This window comes from Paroedura picta, chromosome 1 (assembly GCF_049243985.1).
Source record: "Paroedura picta isolate Pp20150507F chromosome 1, Ppicta_v3.0, whole genome shotgun sequence".
Lineage (NCBI taxonomy): Eukaryota > Metazoa > Chordata > Lepidosauria > Squamata > Gekkonidae > Paroedura > Paroedura picta.
In genome coordinates, this window is record NC_135369.1 from 32066171 (window position 1) to 32083119 (window position 16949).

Consider the following 16949-nt stretch of genomic DNA (forward strand, 5'->3'; position numbering starts at 1 on the left):
CTCCCACCCACCCCTTTACTCAAAAAAGCGGGAGCGCCCAAGTGCGCCCGGGCCACAAGGGGAGTCCGCCGCCCGTGAAAGCGACCGGCTCGCTGCGTGCTCGATTAGTCTGGCTGGAGACTGTGCGGCGCTCTACTGCCTCGGCCTGCCAATGGAGGCAGATTGAAAAAGCGTGCGGGGCGGCCGGGTGGGGGTCCCGGCGCGGGGATGGGCGAGCCCGGAGGGGTTTTCCGGCGGGGGCTTTGTTGGCGGAGTCCAGGATAAAGAGGCGAAGGGGCGCGGGTGAGTTGCAGAGCCAGAAAAGCGTCTGAGGCAGCCATGCCTGCAAAAGCTGCCATTACTTTCTGCTGCAGGATCGATTCAAGCGGGCGGCCGAGTGGGTCGGAAGTAGCCCCGCATCCGGCGGCACCCTTAAGACCAACACAGACCAATTTTCACCTGCAAGGGCGCCGAGAGGGATTCCGGGGCCCTGGGCAGAAGTTAAGGACAGGCCCCAGTATTACTGGAGTGGGTGTCGTGACCCTCTCAGCTTAGTGGTCCGCGGGGAAGCGAAAAATAGCCCTGATGCCGTGCTTCAGCCCAGCATGGGCTCAGGAAGCAAATTGCAATGTAGTCTCATGTGCGTGTCTACACCGAAGTAAGAGCCGTTGAATGCTGTGGGTCTTACTTCCAGGTAACCGAGCACGGGATTGCACCGTAGAGCTGTACTGCTAAGCAAACTTACCTGAGAGTAATTAAATGGAAATTAACTTAGGAACAAACGTGCATGTTTTTGTATAGGAAGGATGCGACTCCATGGATATGTATCTGGTGTAAGCCTCACTCAATAGACTGGAGCTTACTTTTATGTAGGGATTGCCTAGGATTGCACAATAACACTATTCTGCCTTTATAGGAAATAGTACACAGGGGGCAGAACAGTGCCAGCCTAAGGGGAAGAAAGAGAGAACCTGGCTATTATGGAAGACAGGCATCCCTCTCTACTTTCTGGATATTGGCCAGAGAGATACAGAAACAAGGCCCAAGAAATTAAATCAACCGAGCACTTAGAATATTGTTTTCATTGTTTTTATCAGACTTTTTTTGTATCATGACTGATGTGCACTACCCTGAGTCTTACTGGAGAGGGTGGTCTATAAATTGAATAATAAATAAAAACTGTCATTTTCAACATGAGCCAGCTTCACTGAGAGTGGTGGGAAACACATCTAAACATATATAATACTAATGAAGGAGGAGGAAACAGAGTAACCAGAGGTGGAACATTCAGCACTGTGAAACAGCACTGTTTCCTGAAAGAGTTGTTGCTTTTTGCAGAGGCACTGGCACTGGGCAAATCATGCATCCACATGGCACGGGAATGGGAATCCTCTTGGTCCATCTCCTGGGTAGACAGGCACAGGCTCTGAGTTCCTGCTGCCCCACTTATCTGTGCACTATAGACTTTACAGAGGCAAAGCACAAGGAAACCCAGACAAGCAACAAAAATGCAGCCAGTGCTGGAAAGGCTGGATGCTGCACAGACAAGCCCATAGTGGAAGGACGGACAGCTTGGTGCAGCAGTTAAGAGTTGTGGTTTCTATTCTAGAATAGAATAGAAGCTTGATTCCACATGCATCCAGCTGGGTGAACCCAGACTAATCACAGTCGTCCTGTCAGAGCTCTCAGCCCCACCTTCTTCACAGGGCGTCTTGTTCTGGGGAGAGGAAGGGAAGGTGGTTGTAAGCTGCTTTGAGGCTCCCTTGAGCAGTGAAAAGTGGAAAGTAATAATCAACTCTTCTTCAGGGTGACCAGTGCCTGCCTCGTGAGGCATTTTAAAGGTGGCTGCTGGCCACTCCCACCTTTAAAAGGCCCCTGTCCTCTACAGCTGATTGCCAGTGCTGTGGCATTCCTAATGCCTTTGGAGTCATGCAGCAGTTGTTGAACAGCTGACTCCACAGCAGTTAGGCCCTTTGGTGTAGTAGCCCCTGCCCAGAGAAGTTGGAGATTGAGAAGATGGGGAAGTTCTGTTTGTGGTCCAAGCAGAACATTCCCAATTCCCACACCATTTCTTTGTAAGGCTCCATTTCCAAATTGTCTTCATTGTTCTCTACACCCACTCTAAAATTTCTGCTACTTTCTTATTAAGAGTCTTCCAAAAGTGACACAGTAGTCCAAATGTATGCTCCAGTATACTCTGGTACTATTGCATCTCGTGTACTAGATGCTATGCATCTGTTGATACGCCCAAACCTCAAATTTGCCTTCTTTTGCTGCTTCATCACACTGGCTACTTGTACTGAATTTGCAACCTACCAAGACCCTATTTACACACATTATTTATTACCCAGAAGAGTACCCTTCATCCAGTTTGTGTGGATTAACATTTTACTACCCAGATGCAAAAACTTACATTTCTCTCTATTAAATCATTTCTGCCAATTTTCCCAGTGTATCCAGAATGCTGTCATCCAGAATGCTGGTTATCTCTCCAAATTTGGTGTCATGGGCAAATTTACTGAATAATCCCTTCACACCCTCATCTAGATTGTTGATATAATTTTTAAAAAGCACTGGCTTGTAAACTGAGCCTGTGGCAATTTACTAGATTGGGCAAGGAACAATTAGCTACCACTCTTTGTGTGCGGTTATCCACTCACTTTCTTATCCACCTAACCATCATAAAATCTAATCCATAGTCCTCCAATTTACAGATAAGAACATCATGAGGAACCTTATCAAATGCCTAACTGAAATCCTAATTTACAATCTCCACCGCATACCACTGATCTACCAAACCAATCACCAAATCAAAAAAGGAAATGAGATTAGTCAAATACCACCTATTAGGGACAGATCTATGCTTCCTACTTCTCACCAAGTTATCCTCAGCCATTTTCTGGCTGCAGACCTTTTCAGAACTCTTCCCAGGTTCTAGGGCCCATGCGATAGGCTGGCTGTGCGCGCAATGAATTAGGCTAAAAAGGGCGAGAATCATACATGTTAATTTTGTTTTCTTGAATGCATTACTTCAAGCATGCATAGAGCAACAGATTACATTTCTTTTTCTTTCCTTTAATGTCGGTCGAGCTTTCTAGCAATCAGTGATATCATACATGACCAAAAAGGGTATTTCATCAGCTCAGACTTCCCTTCTCACATTTTCCAGTCTGTGCCCCCCCCCTCAAATGTGCCAGATCCCCAGGAGGCCATATGGCTCCCCTTGAGAATGGCTACCCAAGGTGCATCCTAAAATCTGCAAGATCTTTCCTGGGACAGAAGATACACTGACCAGCCTGTAGTCCCCAAGTTTACCCTTCATCCCCTGGGTAGCTGGGCCAATATTAGCCCTTCTTCAGACATCTGGCAACCGATCTTTCAAGAAGTCTCGACTTTATATTTTTCACCTGTTACCCAAATGTTATATTTTTCACATATTTTTTGAGAACTGTAATAATTTGACTCACATTTCAGCTTTACTATAAAATGAGGTTACTATAAAGACCTCCTGCTCACTGGCAGTCTTTAAGTCACAACAGGACAATTATCTATCATGGTTGCTTTAGACAGATCCTGCAATGAACAGGGAGTTGGACTAGATGGCCTGTATGGCCACTATGATTCTATGTTACTTTTGCAGCTCCAGCTGCAGTGCATTGGCTACAGACCTTCTGCACAACTGGCTGTTGTACCTTGGTGCAGACAACGTTACTGTCCCAGCATTTCGTTTCCATATACAGCAGCTTCAAACTGGATTGCCAGGGACTTGCCTGCTTTTTTCACGGCTGACACAGATGCAGTGCCTGAAACATTCTCACCCTCAATGCATGCTGTGTATTGATTCTTTACTATAACTTTTAAGAGCTGTCCCCTGAAGCTGAAAGCAGGGTCCAATTGGACAATGAGCTTGGTGCTTTAGAAAGTTTGAATATCTTGGACAAAAGGAGTGAGGCTTTAATGCTAAACTCTCAGTCGGATTCTCAGCTCTGTTTTTCCCTGCAGTGTGTGGTGCTGATGGTCCACGATGTCCCCTCTGAACACCATGTTCCTGATGGTGCTGCAGGTCATCCTCGTGATCTGCAAAAGTTCTTTGGATTTGTGTGCGGCACTTTTGAGAAGCCACCGCTCAAAGAATAGGAAAATGTGCCGTTCGTGGCACGTGCAGAGCCAGAGAGGTCTCGCTGGTACGTCAAGGTATTCAAGGAGGGCCAGTGTGCGGTCACGCTGGTATGCCCTCGCTGAAGTCGGGGTGCCTCGTCGCTGGTGGGTGTACCCCCGGAGCAAGAACTGGTGGGAGCAGTTCATCAGGCTCACGTGGGACGAGGAGCAGTGGATAGAGAACTTCCGCATGAGTCGTGCCACCTTTTTTGAAATAGTGGAAGCCCTCAGGCCACGTCTCCAGCGGCAGACCACCAACATGAGGGAGCCGATACCTGTCGAGAAGAGGGTGGCCATTGCCATCTGGTATCTTGCCAATGCAAACTGCTACAGGGAGGTGCGTGAACAATTTGGAGTTGGTCTCTCCACGGTGGGGGAGATAGTCCTCGAGGTTTGCTGTGCCATGGAGCTCGACCTGCTGAAGAAGACGGTGCGCCTGGGCGATGAGATCCCTAAGGTGAATATGCTAACTTAGAATGTAAACAATTTTAGCACTATAGTGATACAAACTGGGGCCTGCAAGGAACCTGCGGGGAGGAAGCATCCCGTTTCCCTTGTCTTTGTAGAATCATAGAGTTAGAAGGGATCTCCAGTGTCATCTAATCTAGCCCCCTGCCCCACGCAGGAACTCACAACTACCTGTCTACTCACAGTGACCCCTATTTCATGCCCAAGTGATTTCCCCACCCCCCCTACCAAAAATCTCCAGAATCCAGCCTGGCCTGGAAGAAATTCACCTACAACCCCACAGTGTTTACCAGCAATTCCCTGGGTATGCAAGGAAGGGCCATGAGAAACAAACACTGGCACATCCCTTCCTGCCCACCCACTCACAATCTGCCTACATAAATACTCCTCCTTGCTCCCACCCCTTCCCCAATACCCTGTTGTCTCCCCCCACCACTTCTCATTCACTTTTCTCTGTTAGCTATGGGGCGTGTGAGAGGTAGAGAGGCAGGATGTGAGGCAACTGCTTTCCAGATTGAAGAATGCCTGGCCCCTCTCCACTGCCCATGTCCAAATAAAAAGGGGAACACAAGCTTTAAATAAGGGTTTGCCAACTTGTCAGCTATGGGCTCCCTAAAAGTCTCTTATCTGGAAACTGCTAGACTGAGGCTGTATTTGTATGTGAGGTCAATAGAGATCACCTTTCCTTGGACATCAAACTCAACAAAGAAGACATAGGAAGATGAACAACAAAGATTTATTTAATGAGGTATATATTGTGGTTGGACAACTTGATATATAAAGTAAAACTGACATTCAAGTAAAGTAAATAAATCCAGGAGATGTGATTTCCCTTTCTCTGGACTGGTCACCTCTGCAGGTTCTAAGAGCACCTTTCCACAAGAAGTACTCACACCAAATCTGAGCAATGGACCTTTAAGACCCTCTTTCTACTCCACACCTTTTCTGTCCCCCTACCTGTGTTGTTAGCATGAGGGCGGTGATGACTCCCTTCCATGGCTAGCTTTGCCAGGTTGAGGGTCAGATCGGCAATGACTTCTCTGCCCACCCCCTGCGACCTCCTGCTTTGTCATCAGGGCAGAGCACAAGAAAAACCCCGTACCCCCTCACTCCCTCCCACATTGCCAAATCAGTGTGTGTGTGGGGGGGGGCAGTGGCAACTCCTGTGCCCCTCAATGTCTCCTACTTTGCCAGCTTGGCAGGGGGGCCACAGTGATTTTCACACACACACTCACAAGTTTGTCAGGGGCCAGAAACAACTGATCCCCCCTCCAGCTTTGCTGCCTCCGCAGCTGAAGGAGGGTAAAGATCAGTGCCTTCTTCTCTTCCCATCTTCCTCCTCACACATGGCTTCCACAGCAACTGGCCAGGCCACCTGCCCACGTGTCTTAACAACAGAAGCAGTGACACTTCTCCAGCGTATTATTATTATTATTATTTAATTTATAGGCTGCCCTCCAACCTTGCAAGCAGGCCTGGGTCAGCCGACAGTATCAACAATAAAGCATCAGCAATAAAATGTCATTAAAAGTTAAAAAAACAAATACATTGTAGTTCCCTTCCATCATTGTTTCACTGGCTTTTCTGTTGATGGTGGTTCCAAGGCTGATGGGATGGTCTTTCTGGTGCAAGTAATAGCCAGTGTAACCAGAGAAGGACATCAGTATGGGAGAGATGGAAGGAGGCCCATAGTTATCCCTCATTTATCCTGGCCTTGATCATGGGCCTGGTGGAAGAGGACCATTTTACAGGCCTTGCAGAATTTTACTAATTCCTGCAGGGCCTGGATCTCTGTTGGTACCTCTTTCCACCAGGTGGTGGAATTCCCAAGGGCCCTGGCTCTGGTCGAGGCCAGTTGGATTTCTCTGAGATCAGGGATCACCAACAAGTTTGTATTTGCAGATCTCGGTGATCTCTGGCAGAACTATCAGGAGAGGCGTTCGCACAGATGACACTTGGGGGAAAGATTAAATGCCCTTTCAATTTTAGACTTCAGTTTTTAGATTTTCCTGCAAACCCAGAGGACACCCCAACTACAAGTCTGTAGAAAAAATCTTACTTCTGTGTAAAAGGCCCTTTCCCACAAATTTAAGTATCTGAAGATTGAAACACAGTTGCCTGTTATATAATATAACCATATTTAGACTGAATGAGATGGGGGGTAACTTTTCAATAGAAAGTTTAATGTTCAAATTGGGAATCGCTGACCAATTACAGCCTTGTCTTCCTCTCTTACTCACTTATAGATCATGGATGGTTTTGCACATCTAGGATTCCCACACTGCATTGGGGCAATTGACGGAATGCACATCCTCATACGAGCCCCAGGAGGGCGGATTGATGAATATGGCAACTGCAAGAAAAACTGCTCCATACTTCTGCAGGGCACCGTAGACCACAGTGGACGGTTTATCAATGCTGAGGTTGGCTGGCGTGGCCAAACCCAGGATGTGCTTGTATTCCAGGACTCTACCTTGTGCACGGCAATGGATGCTGGGGTCTTTGTTCCTGGAAACCCAACCATGGATATCAACGGAGTACAGGTGCCAGCACTGATGGTAGCAGGTGGAGCTTACCCCATTCGCAGGTGGCTAATGAAGCCCTTTGGCAAAAATGGGGACAGGCGCCAGCAAATATTTGACTGTGGGCTCCACAGGGCTAGGAACGTGGCAGAGTCCGCTTTTGGGCGGCTCAAGACACGATGGCGATGCCTAACGATGCGCCTTCCTGTTTTTGAGGAGAACATCACCACCGTGATTACAGCTTGTGTCATCCTGCACAATATATGCGAGGAGAAAGGACATAGTGTGGTGGTGGACCTCAGTGACTCTGCCCCCTCTCTTATTTCCGGTGATGAGGAAGACTACTACCGGAATGATAACTGTCGCAAAGAGGAAGGGAAACGTGTCAGGAGTGCCGTTGCTGATTTCATGCTTAGGCACCAACCTTGTCCGTGATTTCTCCCACTTCACTGCCAGTGGCTTTTCAGTGGTGCACTGTTTTCTTCAATGGAACCCCTGCCTCCTTTGTACCTAAGCAATTAACAAATAAATTAGTAGATCATCTTGTGTCAGACTCTTATTAATTGGGTAGATGTGTTCCTGGATACTCCAAGCATGGAACCAGAAGGCTGGGTTATTACATCAACCTTTCGATCCAAAGATATGCATACAATGTAAAATGGGAGTTGGGGGTTCTCACAACTCATATCTGATTGTTACTCAGGAATTCTCTAGTGCAGGGGTAGTCAACCTGTGGTCCTCCAGATGTCCATGGACTATAATTCCCATGAGCCCCTGCCAGCGTTTTCTGGCAGGGGATCATGGGAATTGTAGTCCATTGACATCTGGAGGACCTCAGGTTTGACTACCCCTGCTCTAGTGTATAAACTGACCCCAGTTGGTCAAGCTACAATACTTGGAATTGGTGAATGGAGACCTACCATGCCTCTTGCCTGATGCTTCTCTTTCAAGTGTATTTGTATCCTCCAGTTAGCTCAGGGCAGTGAACATGGTTCTCCCTTTGTCATTTTTATCCTTAATCCTATAAAGTGAGACAAGCTACAGAGAATGACTAGCTCTGGCTGGGAGTGTCTTTTACCAGCATTGACTAGTTAACCAACGGTGGCCTTACCTGAGGCTGCCCTTGTTTGGAAACTCCAGTTAGTGTGGAATCTTGCAGCCAGGACATTGACCGGAGTGGGCTATATGGAGTGGGTTATCTTCCAGTCTTAATCCATCTATACTGGCTCCCAATCTGTTTCTGGACACAATTCAAATTGCTGTCTTGGAACCAGCAGATCTGAAGGATTATCTACTCCCTTACGAACTTACAGAATCATAGAACTAGAAGGTGCCATACAGGCCATCTAGTCTGTTTTGGTCCTCTTCAGGTGCCCCCCCCCCTCTTCAGGTTTTGGTCCTCTTCAGTGAGATTTGCTCTTACTTCTGACCAAGATTTGCTATCTGACTGCTTTGATCCTCTTCAGGTGCCCCCACCTTCTGAGATTCACTGTGTGGCAATCCAGGAGAGGGCCTTCTTGGTCATGGCACCAGTACTCCGAGCTCTCTCCCCAGAGATACTCATCTGTCCCCTTCTGTTGCCATCTTCTACCTCTTTTTCCTCCCCATTTTAATTGCTGTTTTTATATGTATTTTAGCTTTTGTTTTGATCGTGTATTTTGTTGGGTTTTTAAGATGTGTTTTTATTATGCATGATATTAATCTGTTGGTTGCCTTGGTGGATCTGGTAAGGGTAGAACATGGGATATAAATTTTATAAATGAATAAATCGCTCAGTGTGGTGGTTGGTGTCTGCTACCGACCGCCTGACCAACGAGAGGATGTGGATGCTGCACTTTGTGAGCAGCTTGAGAAAATATCCAAACGGCAGGACCTTGTCATCATGGGTGACTTCAATTTCCCAGATGTGTGCTGGGAAACAAACTCTGCGAAGCGTCCTCAGTCATGCAAGTTTCTGACCTGCCTGGCTGACAATTTCATTTATCAAATGGTAGATGAACCCACAAGAGGTTCAGCCATACTGGACTTAATACTGACCAACAGGCAAGAGTTGGTGGATGAGGTGAAGGAGGTGGGGACCCTAGGGGGAAGTGACCATGTCCTCATAGAATTCCTTTTGAGATTGGGAGCCAAGGAAGCTTGTAGCCAGACGCGGATGTTGGATTTTCGTAGGGCAAACTTTAATAAACTCAGAGACATGATGAGTGTCATACCATGGACAAGAATGCTGGAAGGGAAGGGAGCATGTGAAGGGTGGGCGCTACTCAAACAAGAGCTATTGCATGCTCAATCAATGACTATTCCAGAAATACGAAAACACTGCAGGCTCTAAGAAGCCTAATAGGCTCTAAGAAGCCTATTTGGATGAACAGAGAACTTCAAGAGGAACTAAGAAAGAAAAGGAAAATGTTCAGGAAATGGAGGGAAGGACAGAGCTCTAAAGAAGAGTACCTACAGGTTACTAGGCACTGTAGATCAATCATCAGAAAGGCCAAAGCTGAGAGTGAGCTAAGATTGGCCAGGGAAGCCCATTGTAATAAGAAAAGATTTTTCAGTTACGTGAGGAGCAAACGTAAAGTAAAGGAGGCAATAGGCCCGCTGTTGGGTGCAGATGGACAAACTCTAACGAAAGATGCAGAGAAAACAGAAAGGCTTAGTGCCTATTTTACATCTGTTTTTTCCCACAGGTCAAAGTGTTTAGGCACATCTAGAGATGGCTGTAGCCAAAGGATAGTGTCTGGGTGGCAGGTTAACATGGATAGAGAGGTGGTCGAGAGGCATTTAGCTACACTGGATGAGTTCAAATCCCCTGGTCCAGATGAAATGCACCCGAGAGTACTCAAAGAACTTTACAGAGAACTTGCACAGCCCTTGTCCATCATCTTCGGAACCTCTTTAAGGACTGGAGATGTCCCGGAGGACTGGAAAAGAGCAAACGTTATTCCAATCTTCAAAAAAGGGAGGAAGGATGACCCGGGAAACTACAGACCAGTGAGTCTGACCTCTGTTGTGGGGAAGATAATGGAGCAGATATTAAAGGGAGCGATCTGCAAACATCTGGAGGACAATTTGGTGATCCAAGGAAGTCAGCATGGATTTGTCTCCAACAGGTCCTGCCAGACCAACCTAGTTTCCTTTTTTGACCAAGTAACAGGTTTGCTGGATCGGGGAAATTTGGTTGATGTCATTTACTTGGATTTTAGTAAAGCTTTTGACAAGGTTCCCCATGATGTTCTGATGGATAAGTTGAAGGACTGCAATCTGGATTTTCAGATCGTTAGGTGGATAGGGAATTGGTTAGAGAATCGCACTCAAAGAGTTGTTGTCAATGGTGTTTCATCAGACTGGAGAGAGGTGAGTAGCGGGGTACCTCAGGGTTCGGTGCTCGGCCCGGTACTTTTTAACATATTTATTAATGATCTAGATGAGGGGGTGGAGGGACTACTCATCAAGTTTGCAGATGACACCAAATTGGGAGGACTGGCAAATACTCCGGAAGATAGAGACAGAGTTCAACGAGATCTGAACACAATGGAAAAATGGGCAAATGAGAACAAGATGCAATTTAATAAAGATAAGTGTAAAGTTCTGCATCTGGGTCAGAAAAATGAAAAGCATGCCTACTGGATGGGGGATACGCTTCTAGGTAGCACTGTGTGTGAACGAGACCTTGGGGTACTTGTGGATTGTAAACTGAACATGAGCAGGCAGTGTGATGCAGCGGTAAAAAAGGCAAATGCCATTTTGGGCTGTATCAACAGGGGCATCACATCAAAATCACAAGATGTCATAGTCCCATTGTATACGGCACTGGTCAGACCACACCTGGCATACTGTGTGCAGTTCTGGAGGCCTCACTTCAAGAAGGACGTAGATAAAATTGAAAGGGTACAGAGGAGACCGACGAAGATGATCTGGGGCCAAGGGACCAAGCCCTATGAAGATAGGTTGAGGGACTTGGGAATGTTCAGCCTGGAGAAAAGGAGGTTGAGAGGGGACATGATAGCCCTCTTTAAGTATTTGAAAGGTTGTCACTTGGAGGAGGGCAGGATGCTGTTTCTGCTGGCTGCAGAGGAAAGGACACGCAGTAATGGGTTTAAACTTCAAGTACAACGATATAGGCTAGATATCAGGAAAAAGTTTTTCTCAGTCAGAGTAGTTCAGCAGTGGAATAGGCTGCCTAAGGAGGTGGTGAGCTCCCCCTCACTGGCAGTCTTCAAGCAAAGGTTGGATACACACTTTTCTTGGATGCTTTAGGATGCTTAGGGCTAATCCTACATTGAGCAGGGGGTTGGACTAGATGGCCTGTATGGCCCCTTCCAACTCTATGATTCTATGATTCTATGATTCTACTCTACACAGAAGAACCAAGCCAAAACTTGACTTAGTTAGCCCAGTGGGTCTTTAAAATTGTTGGATCTATAAGCATTGGAATTTTGAGAAAGGGTAGTAGGTGCTACTACAAAATGGCTGTCCTAGGAGGTGGGAGCAATTATAAAATGGCTGCTGTGTGAGGGCAATCATGAAGTGGTGGGAGGTTGCAGGTCAAAGCAATTATTTCTGAATTAGTGTTACCTGCATACTCAAAAGATGGTACCTCTTGGAGAGTTTGGAATCACATGCTGCAGTGAGGTTGAGGGAAGTGATGGTTCGATCTCTGCTTTAAGGAAGAAGCAAATGGTTGCTAGGCAACACACTGAAGGTCACAGATTCAGCCAGTCCAATGAAGGAAATAAATCTTGCTATTCCTTAATATGACTAGTTTGGTGTAGTGGTTAGGAGTGGGGACTTCTAATCTGGCGAGCCAGGTTCGATTCTGCACTCCCCCACATGCAGCCAGCTGGGTGATAGCCAGCTTGCTATAGCACTGATCAAGCTGTTCTGACCAATCAGTAATATCAGGGCTCTCTCAGCTTCACCCACCTCACAGGGTGTCTGTTGTGGGGAGAGGAAAGGGAAGGCGACTGTAAGCTGCTTTGAGACTCCTTCAGGTAGAAAAAAGGAACATATAAGAACCAACTCCTCCTCCTCTTCCTCCTCCTCCTTCTAGTAGTGGTGTGCCAGAAGTAGCTGTACTACTTCTAGTAGTAGTCTAGCCACATTAAAAGGGCGAGTTTTCTGGCGATGTGACTCAATTACCCCAAGGGCAGAAGCGCCTGATTCCTACAGCTTGATAGCTAGATAGCTCCAAAATAGCACAGCATTGTTCAGGGAACACTTACTGTGCATATTTGTCCTCTGAGGAGCCAACCACTTGCATATTAGCCACAAAGTAGCTACACGTTGCAAATTATTCTGTTGTTTGTGGAGACTGCATTCTGTAACTTTTGTAATTTTTGATTATTTTTTAGCAGCCTTTTTAAGTATAAGTACTTGTCAAAGTCCCAGGAATTCAGCTGCTCTTGTGCTGCTGTAGCAATGCCGGAAGGTCCATCTGTAAAGAGGTTCCAGTTACACTGCTCTCCTTTTGTGGGTCAGACAGTGACCAAAGTGGGAGGACAGACCAGGCAGATAAACCCTGATGATCTGAAGTCACTTACATTGTTGGACACTCAGGTCAGTTTTACTTTATTCAGTTCTTCTAATATCTACTATTCTCTCCCCCCGCCACTACCACTTACACTACTTATTTAAGATGATTTTAATTCCTGACTCTTGACAAGGTCCAACTAACAACTTCAGCAACCAGCAAGAACCTGGGTGTAATTCTGGATGCCTCACTATCTATGGAGAGCCAGGTCACGAATGTTGCCAGCCAGTCCTTTTAGCATCTTTGTCAGGCACGACAACTATCACTATATCTGTTGATATCCGTGCACTGGTCTTCTTCAAGCTAGATTACTGTCTCTTGCTCTATGCAGGGCAACCCTTGAAGCTGCTCTGGAAGCTTCAACTGGTCCAGAATGTAGCTGTTCAAAGTTTTAATGATCTGGGACTGTCATATCTGCAGGACTGCCTCCCCTATGAAAACCTCATCAGGATTCCCAAGGAAATTAAACTGGCCTCAACCAGGACCTTTTTGGCCCAAACCTGGTAGAACACTACCAAATGAGATCAGAGCCATTTCTGTATTATGAAATCTATGTTGTGATCTGCCCTGAATTTGTAGAGCTAGGCCAGAATACAAGTTCAAATTTAATAATATATAATAATATTTTGTCCTTTTATTGTGTAGGTCCATGGGAAAAACCTATTCCTGGCATTTGGCCCCATTCAGGAAGTGGCACCCTGCAGCGAGAGTTCTTCTCCCGGACCATCAAGCTGCCAGCCATCAGTACCAGGAATGGCCATTAGTGAGGACAACTCCTTTCCCTTGAGGATGGAAGAGAATGCTCACCATCTGCTGGAGGAACCTGAAGTCAATGATTTGCCATTGCTTACAGATAATGCCACTGAGCAGCCCAGGGAATGGCTACGCTTCCATTTTGGTCTGTATGGCAGCATCCGAGCCAACGAGTTTGCAAGGGCCAGTAAGGCAAACAAACGAGGAGACTGGAGAGATCCAATTCCAAGGTATCAATTGGGAAGACTGAGAGAGGGAAGGAGGCTACATTGGCCCATGCAGAAGTACATAGCATTGGTCACAATCTGCCCTTGACTTCCAGAGAAAGAGCTCTGATGCCACTCCCTTAAATTCCCACTGTTATGCATGGAAGATAGGCAGGTGGGAAGAAGCCCAAGAGTCCTCTCAAACCTCTCAAGTCCTATATAGGAAGTGATCCAGGTGGCCACCTAGTCCTTTCCTAAGGGTGCCTGACCTACATCTGCCTTTATCACAGTCCTGCTTGCGCTTGTTGGGCTTATTAGCTTGAATTATCAAAGTGTAGTGTTTTGGGTTTTTTTTTATGATGCTGGATCTCCTTGTAGGGGAAGTGGACATTTGGCTGGGACCAAAATCCATGCTAAAAGTACCTTGGAGGCTCCCTTGTGGCCTCATGTATATCCTTGATATATCGGAGTTCAGACACTGGCTAGAAGGCTGTCCAGAGTCCCCAGCTAAGTACTAGAATGTACTAAGTACTAGAAGGAAGGAGAACCTCCAGCAGTTTACCCTGATCCCTCCCATAGAGGCCATTTTCCCCTTTTCTAGTATCTGGCCTGGTTTGAGTTTACTTTGCCAGTCCATAGCTTTGAGCCATGAATGGGGAAAAGGTGTATCAGTACTAAGCTGCATCAGTAAGAGAGTCTTCCTTTTACGTTCAGGCTGATCTTGCACTTCGACGGCAGGGGCTTCCTTGTCTTTTACAACTGCCGGATTCACCGATGTTCTTGTCCCACTGCCCAGCCGGCGACTGACATCTTGAACCCAGAGTTTGATCGGGAGCAAGCTCTGGAGGCCCTTCGTAAAGCCACCCCCGTGTGCACTACTCTCCTGGACCAAAGCCACTTCTCAGGGCTGGGTAAGTGCCTGTGAGCTTCTGCTTCCTCAGAGGTGGACTGTGAAGATGTCTCAGAATCTGAGACAAGGAACGGGAGAGAAGCGGACGTGGACACGGGAGGCTGGAAACAGAATTGGACTGAAAGAGGGTGATAGATAATGAAAGCCATTAGAATTCTGTTGAAAGGGTTGGAATGTGGCAAGTTTAACATTGTTACTTACAAGATTAGTTAACAAGAAGTAGGATTAAGATTTAAAAATGAATTCAAAGCAACTTGTCCTGTATGACAGCTGAAGCTAAGCACGTCTGCTGCCCTGTCAGTCAGAATTGACCTTATTTAGCATAGTTTGAGCAGAGGAACAGTAGAGCATACATGTGGCCAGTATAGAAATAAAAATCCTATGCATTGAAGAAGTATAGGATGCTTCAGTTTTTGATAAAATGCTAACAAAACTCGAGAGCAAAGAGAGTAAAAAAGGCACAACCCATTTTCTTTTCAAGTAGTCCTTTTATTCCGAACTGGATGGGTAAATATATGTATATGTTTTGTTTTTGTTTTTTGTTTCATGCTTGTTAACTTATTTTTATATTTTTCAACTTCCTCTTTCGCAGCCCCTTGATAGAACTTTATGATTACCTTTCCTCAGTTTCCCAAATGAAATCACAATATTTCATAAGTCAAATGTTCCTGATATGATTCTGATTTGTGATGTGTTGTTGCGTTTTACATCAACTGATGTTTCTTTGGTCACGTACAAAACACAGGAAAGGACTTCAAGAAAAAAAATCCCAGCAAGCTAGCAAGGGATTTCAATCTGGGTCTCCCTAACAACCAAACTAAGCAGTATTTTGTGTGTGTGTGTTTTGTCTACTTCCTCCACCCACACAGGAGTTGAAGAAGAGCATAATATGCTTGGACCAGCACTGTGGGGGGAAGATGGGCTCTGGCCTCCCCACCCCAAGCAGTTTTCTCATGTGAAAATCACATTGGGAGGTCATTTTGCTGGTTTTTCCCCTCTATTAAACTACAAGTACCACGATATAGGCTAGATATCTGGAAAAAAATTCACAATCAGAGTAGTTCAGCAGTGGAATAGGCTGCCTAAGGAGGTGGTGAGCTCCCCCTCACTGGCAGTCTTCAAGGAAAGGTTGGATACACACTTCTCTTGCATGCTTTAGGATGCATTGGGCTGATCCTGCGTTGAGCAGGGTGTTGGACTAGATGGCCTGTATGGCCCCTTCCAACTCTATGATTCTATGTGGAGTATTTGAGAACATGAACATGAAGCAGCAAAAGTGGCAAAATTGCTTGGGAAGGAGGGAGGAGTCCTTCCTTCCTCCCACGGTGCCATTCCAAACACTGTATTAAAAAGAACCAGTTCCCCAAAGCTGAGAGGAGGCTGCAGGGAACATGTGAAAACAAAGGGAAAAGGTAATGTCATATTTGGCTCTTAGTGTTGTAACCTCTTCACATGCTAGGGATAAGAAGTCTATTGTTGGAAACAGTGCCATGCTGGCTGATTAGTAATTTCAGCTTCTCTGACCTTTTAACTTATTGTCTTTTCTTTCTGTGCCCCAGGGAACGTCATTAAGAATGAAGTTCTGTATCTGGCAAAGATCCACCCGCTTTCCCTTGGCTCTCTCTTGCCACCCTCTGGTCTCAAATCCTTGCTTGATCATGCCCTTCAGTTCAGCTCAGAGTGGCTCAACAGCCAGCTACAGGGACGAGGGTTACGCCCACAGATCTACGGGAAGGACAGGTGTCCTGCAGGACATGAGGTGATGAAGGACACCTTTGGCCCTGTGGATGGCTTGAAGAGACTCACCTGGTGGTGTCCTCAATGCCAACTTGCAGTGCTACCAGAAGAGAGTCATGACAACTGAGGTGCTGAGTTTTTTCCTCCCTTCCCTTTGCATCAATCCTGTGGCAATGGGATTCTGCTAGCAGGAGGAAATTCAGCCCCTGTTGAAGGAGGAGCTAGGCCATGATATGACTGTCATGAAGATGCCACCAAAAATGATGCTTCAACCATCCTGGCATTAATACAATGGATCTGCATGTTGTGTCAATTGTCTCCATCCTATTATTTGGCTTCTGTCACTTAGGGTGTTTCCGCACAAGGACGAATGTTGCCAATTGGTTCCACAAAGCAGAAACGCTATTTTAAAAAGTGCAATCTCGTCGTTACGCATACCTGCATTTGTAGTGGAATCCAGTAGCGTTTCATTCGTTTTCCACAGGTTTCCGGTCTCGCAAAAATCGCTGGAAAGGAAGCGATTTTTTCTGTGCTTGGTCCCGCCCCTGGCCGTCAAACAAACGAACAGCCCATTCACGAACAGGTGGTCGTTATCATGCTCCGTAAAAGCCCCATTCCCTTTAAGCACAGGTTAAAAAAAAAAACCACGTTGCAACGAATATGCCTTGATTCTTCCTAACGTACAG

The 16949-nt window shown here is 46.3% G+C and overlaps 1 protein-coding gene across 3 annotated transcripts; it reads left to right on the forward strand.

Annotated features, from left to right (window-relative positions):
- Positions 1 to 124: 124 nt before the first annotated feature.
- NEIL2 (nei like DNA glycosylase 2) lies at positions 125 to 16576 on the forward strand. Of its 3 annotated transcripts, none has more exons than XM_077332499.1 (5): positions 125 to 282; positions 12479 to 12683; positions 13303 to 13640; positions 14331 to 14527; positions 16086 to 16576. In XM_077332499.1, the coding sequence occupies exons 2-5, from the start codon at positions 12546 to 12548 to the stop codon at positions 16388 to 16390; spliced, it is 978 nt and encodes a 325-aa protein (XP_077188614.1). In that variant the 5' UTR covers positions 125 to 282; positions 12479 to 12545; the 3' UTR covers positions 16391 to 16576. The 3 variants fall into 3 exon arrangements, with proteins under 3 accessions (XP_077188614.1, XP_077188605.1, XP_077188621.1); XM_077332506.1 differs by having other exon boundaries at positions 131 to 282; positions 12482 to 12683; XM_077332490.1 differs by lacking the exons at positions 12479 to 12683; positions 13303 to 13640; positions 14331 to 14527; positions 16086 to 16576 and adding exons at positions 3982 to 4594; positions 6852 to 7673.
- The last annotated feature ends 373 nt before the right edge of the window (positions 16577 to 16949 follow it).

Excerpts from the sequence above, each read along its gene's own strand:
- NEIL2 (XM_077332490.1), top strand. The coding sequence starts at position 4,004 with ATGTCCCCTCTGAACACCATGTTCCTGATGGTGCTGCAGGTCATCCTC. Across the intron at positions 4,595-6,851 it reads TGGGCGATGAGATCCCTAAG|ATCATGGATGGTTTTGCACA; the intron begins GTGAATATGCTA and ends ACTCACTTATAG.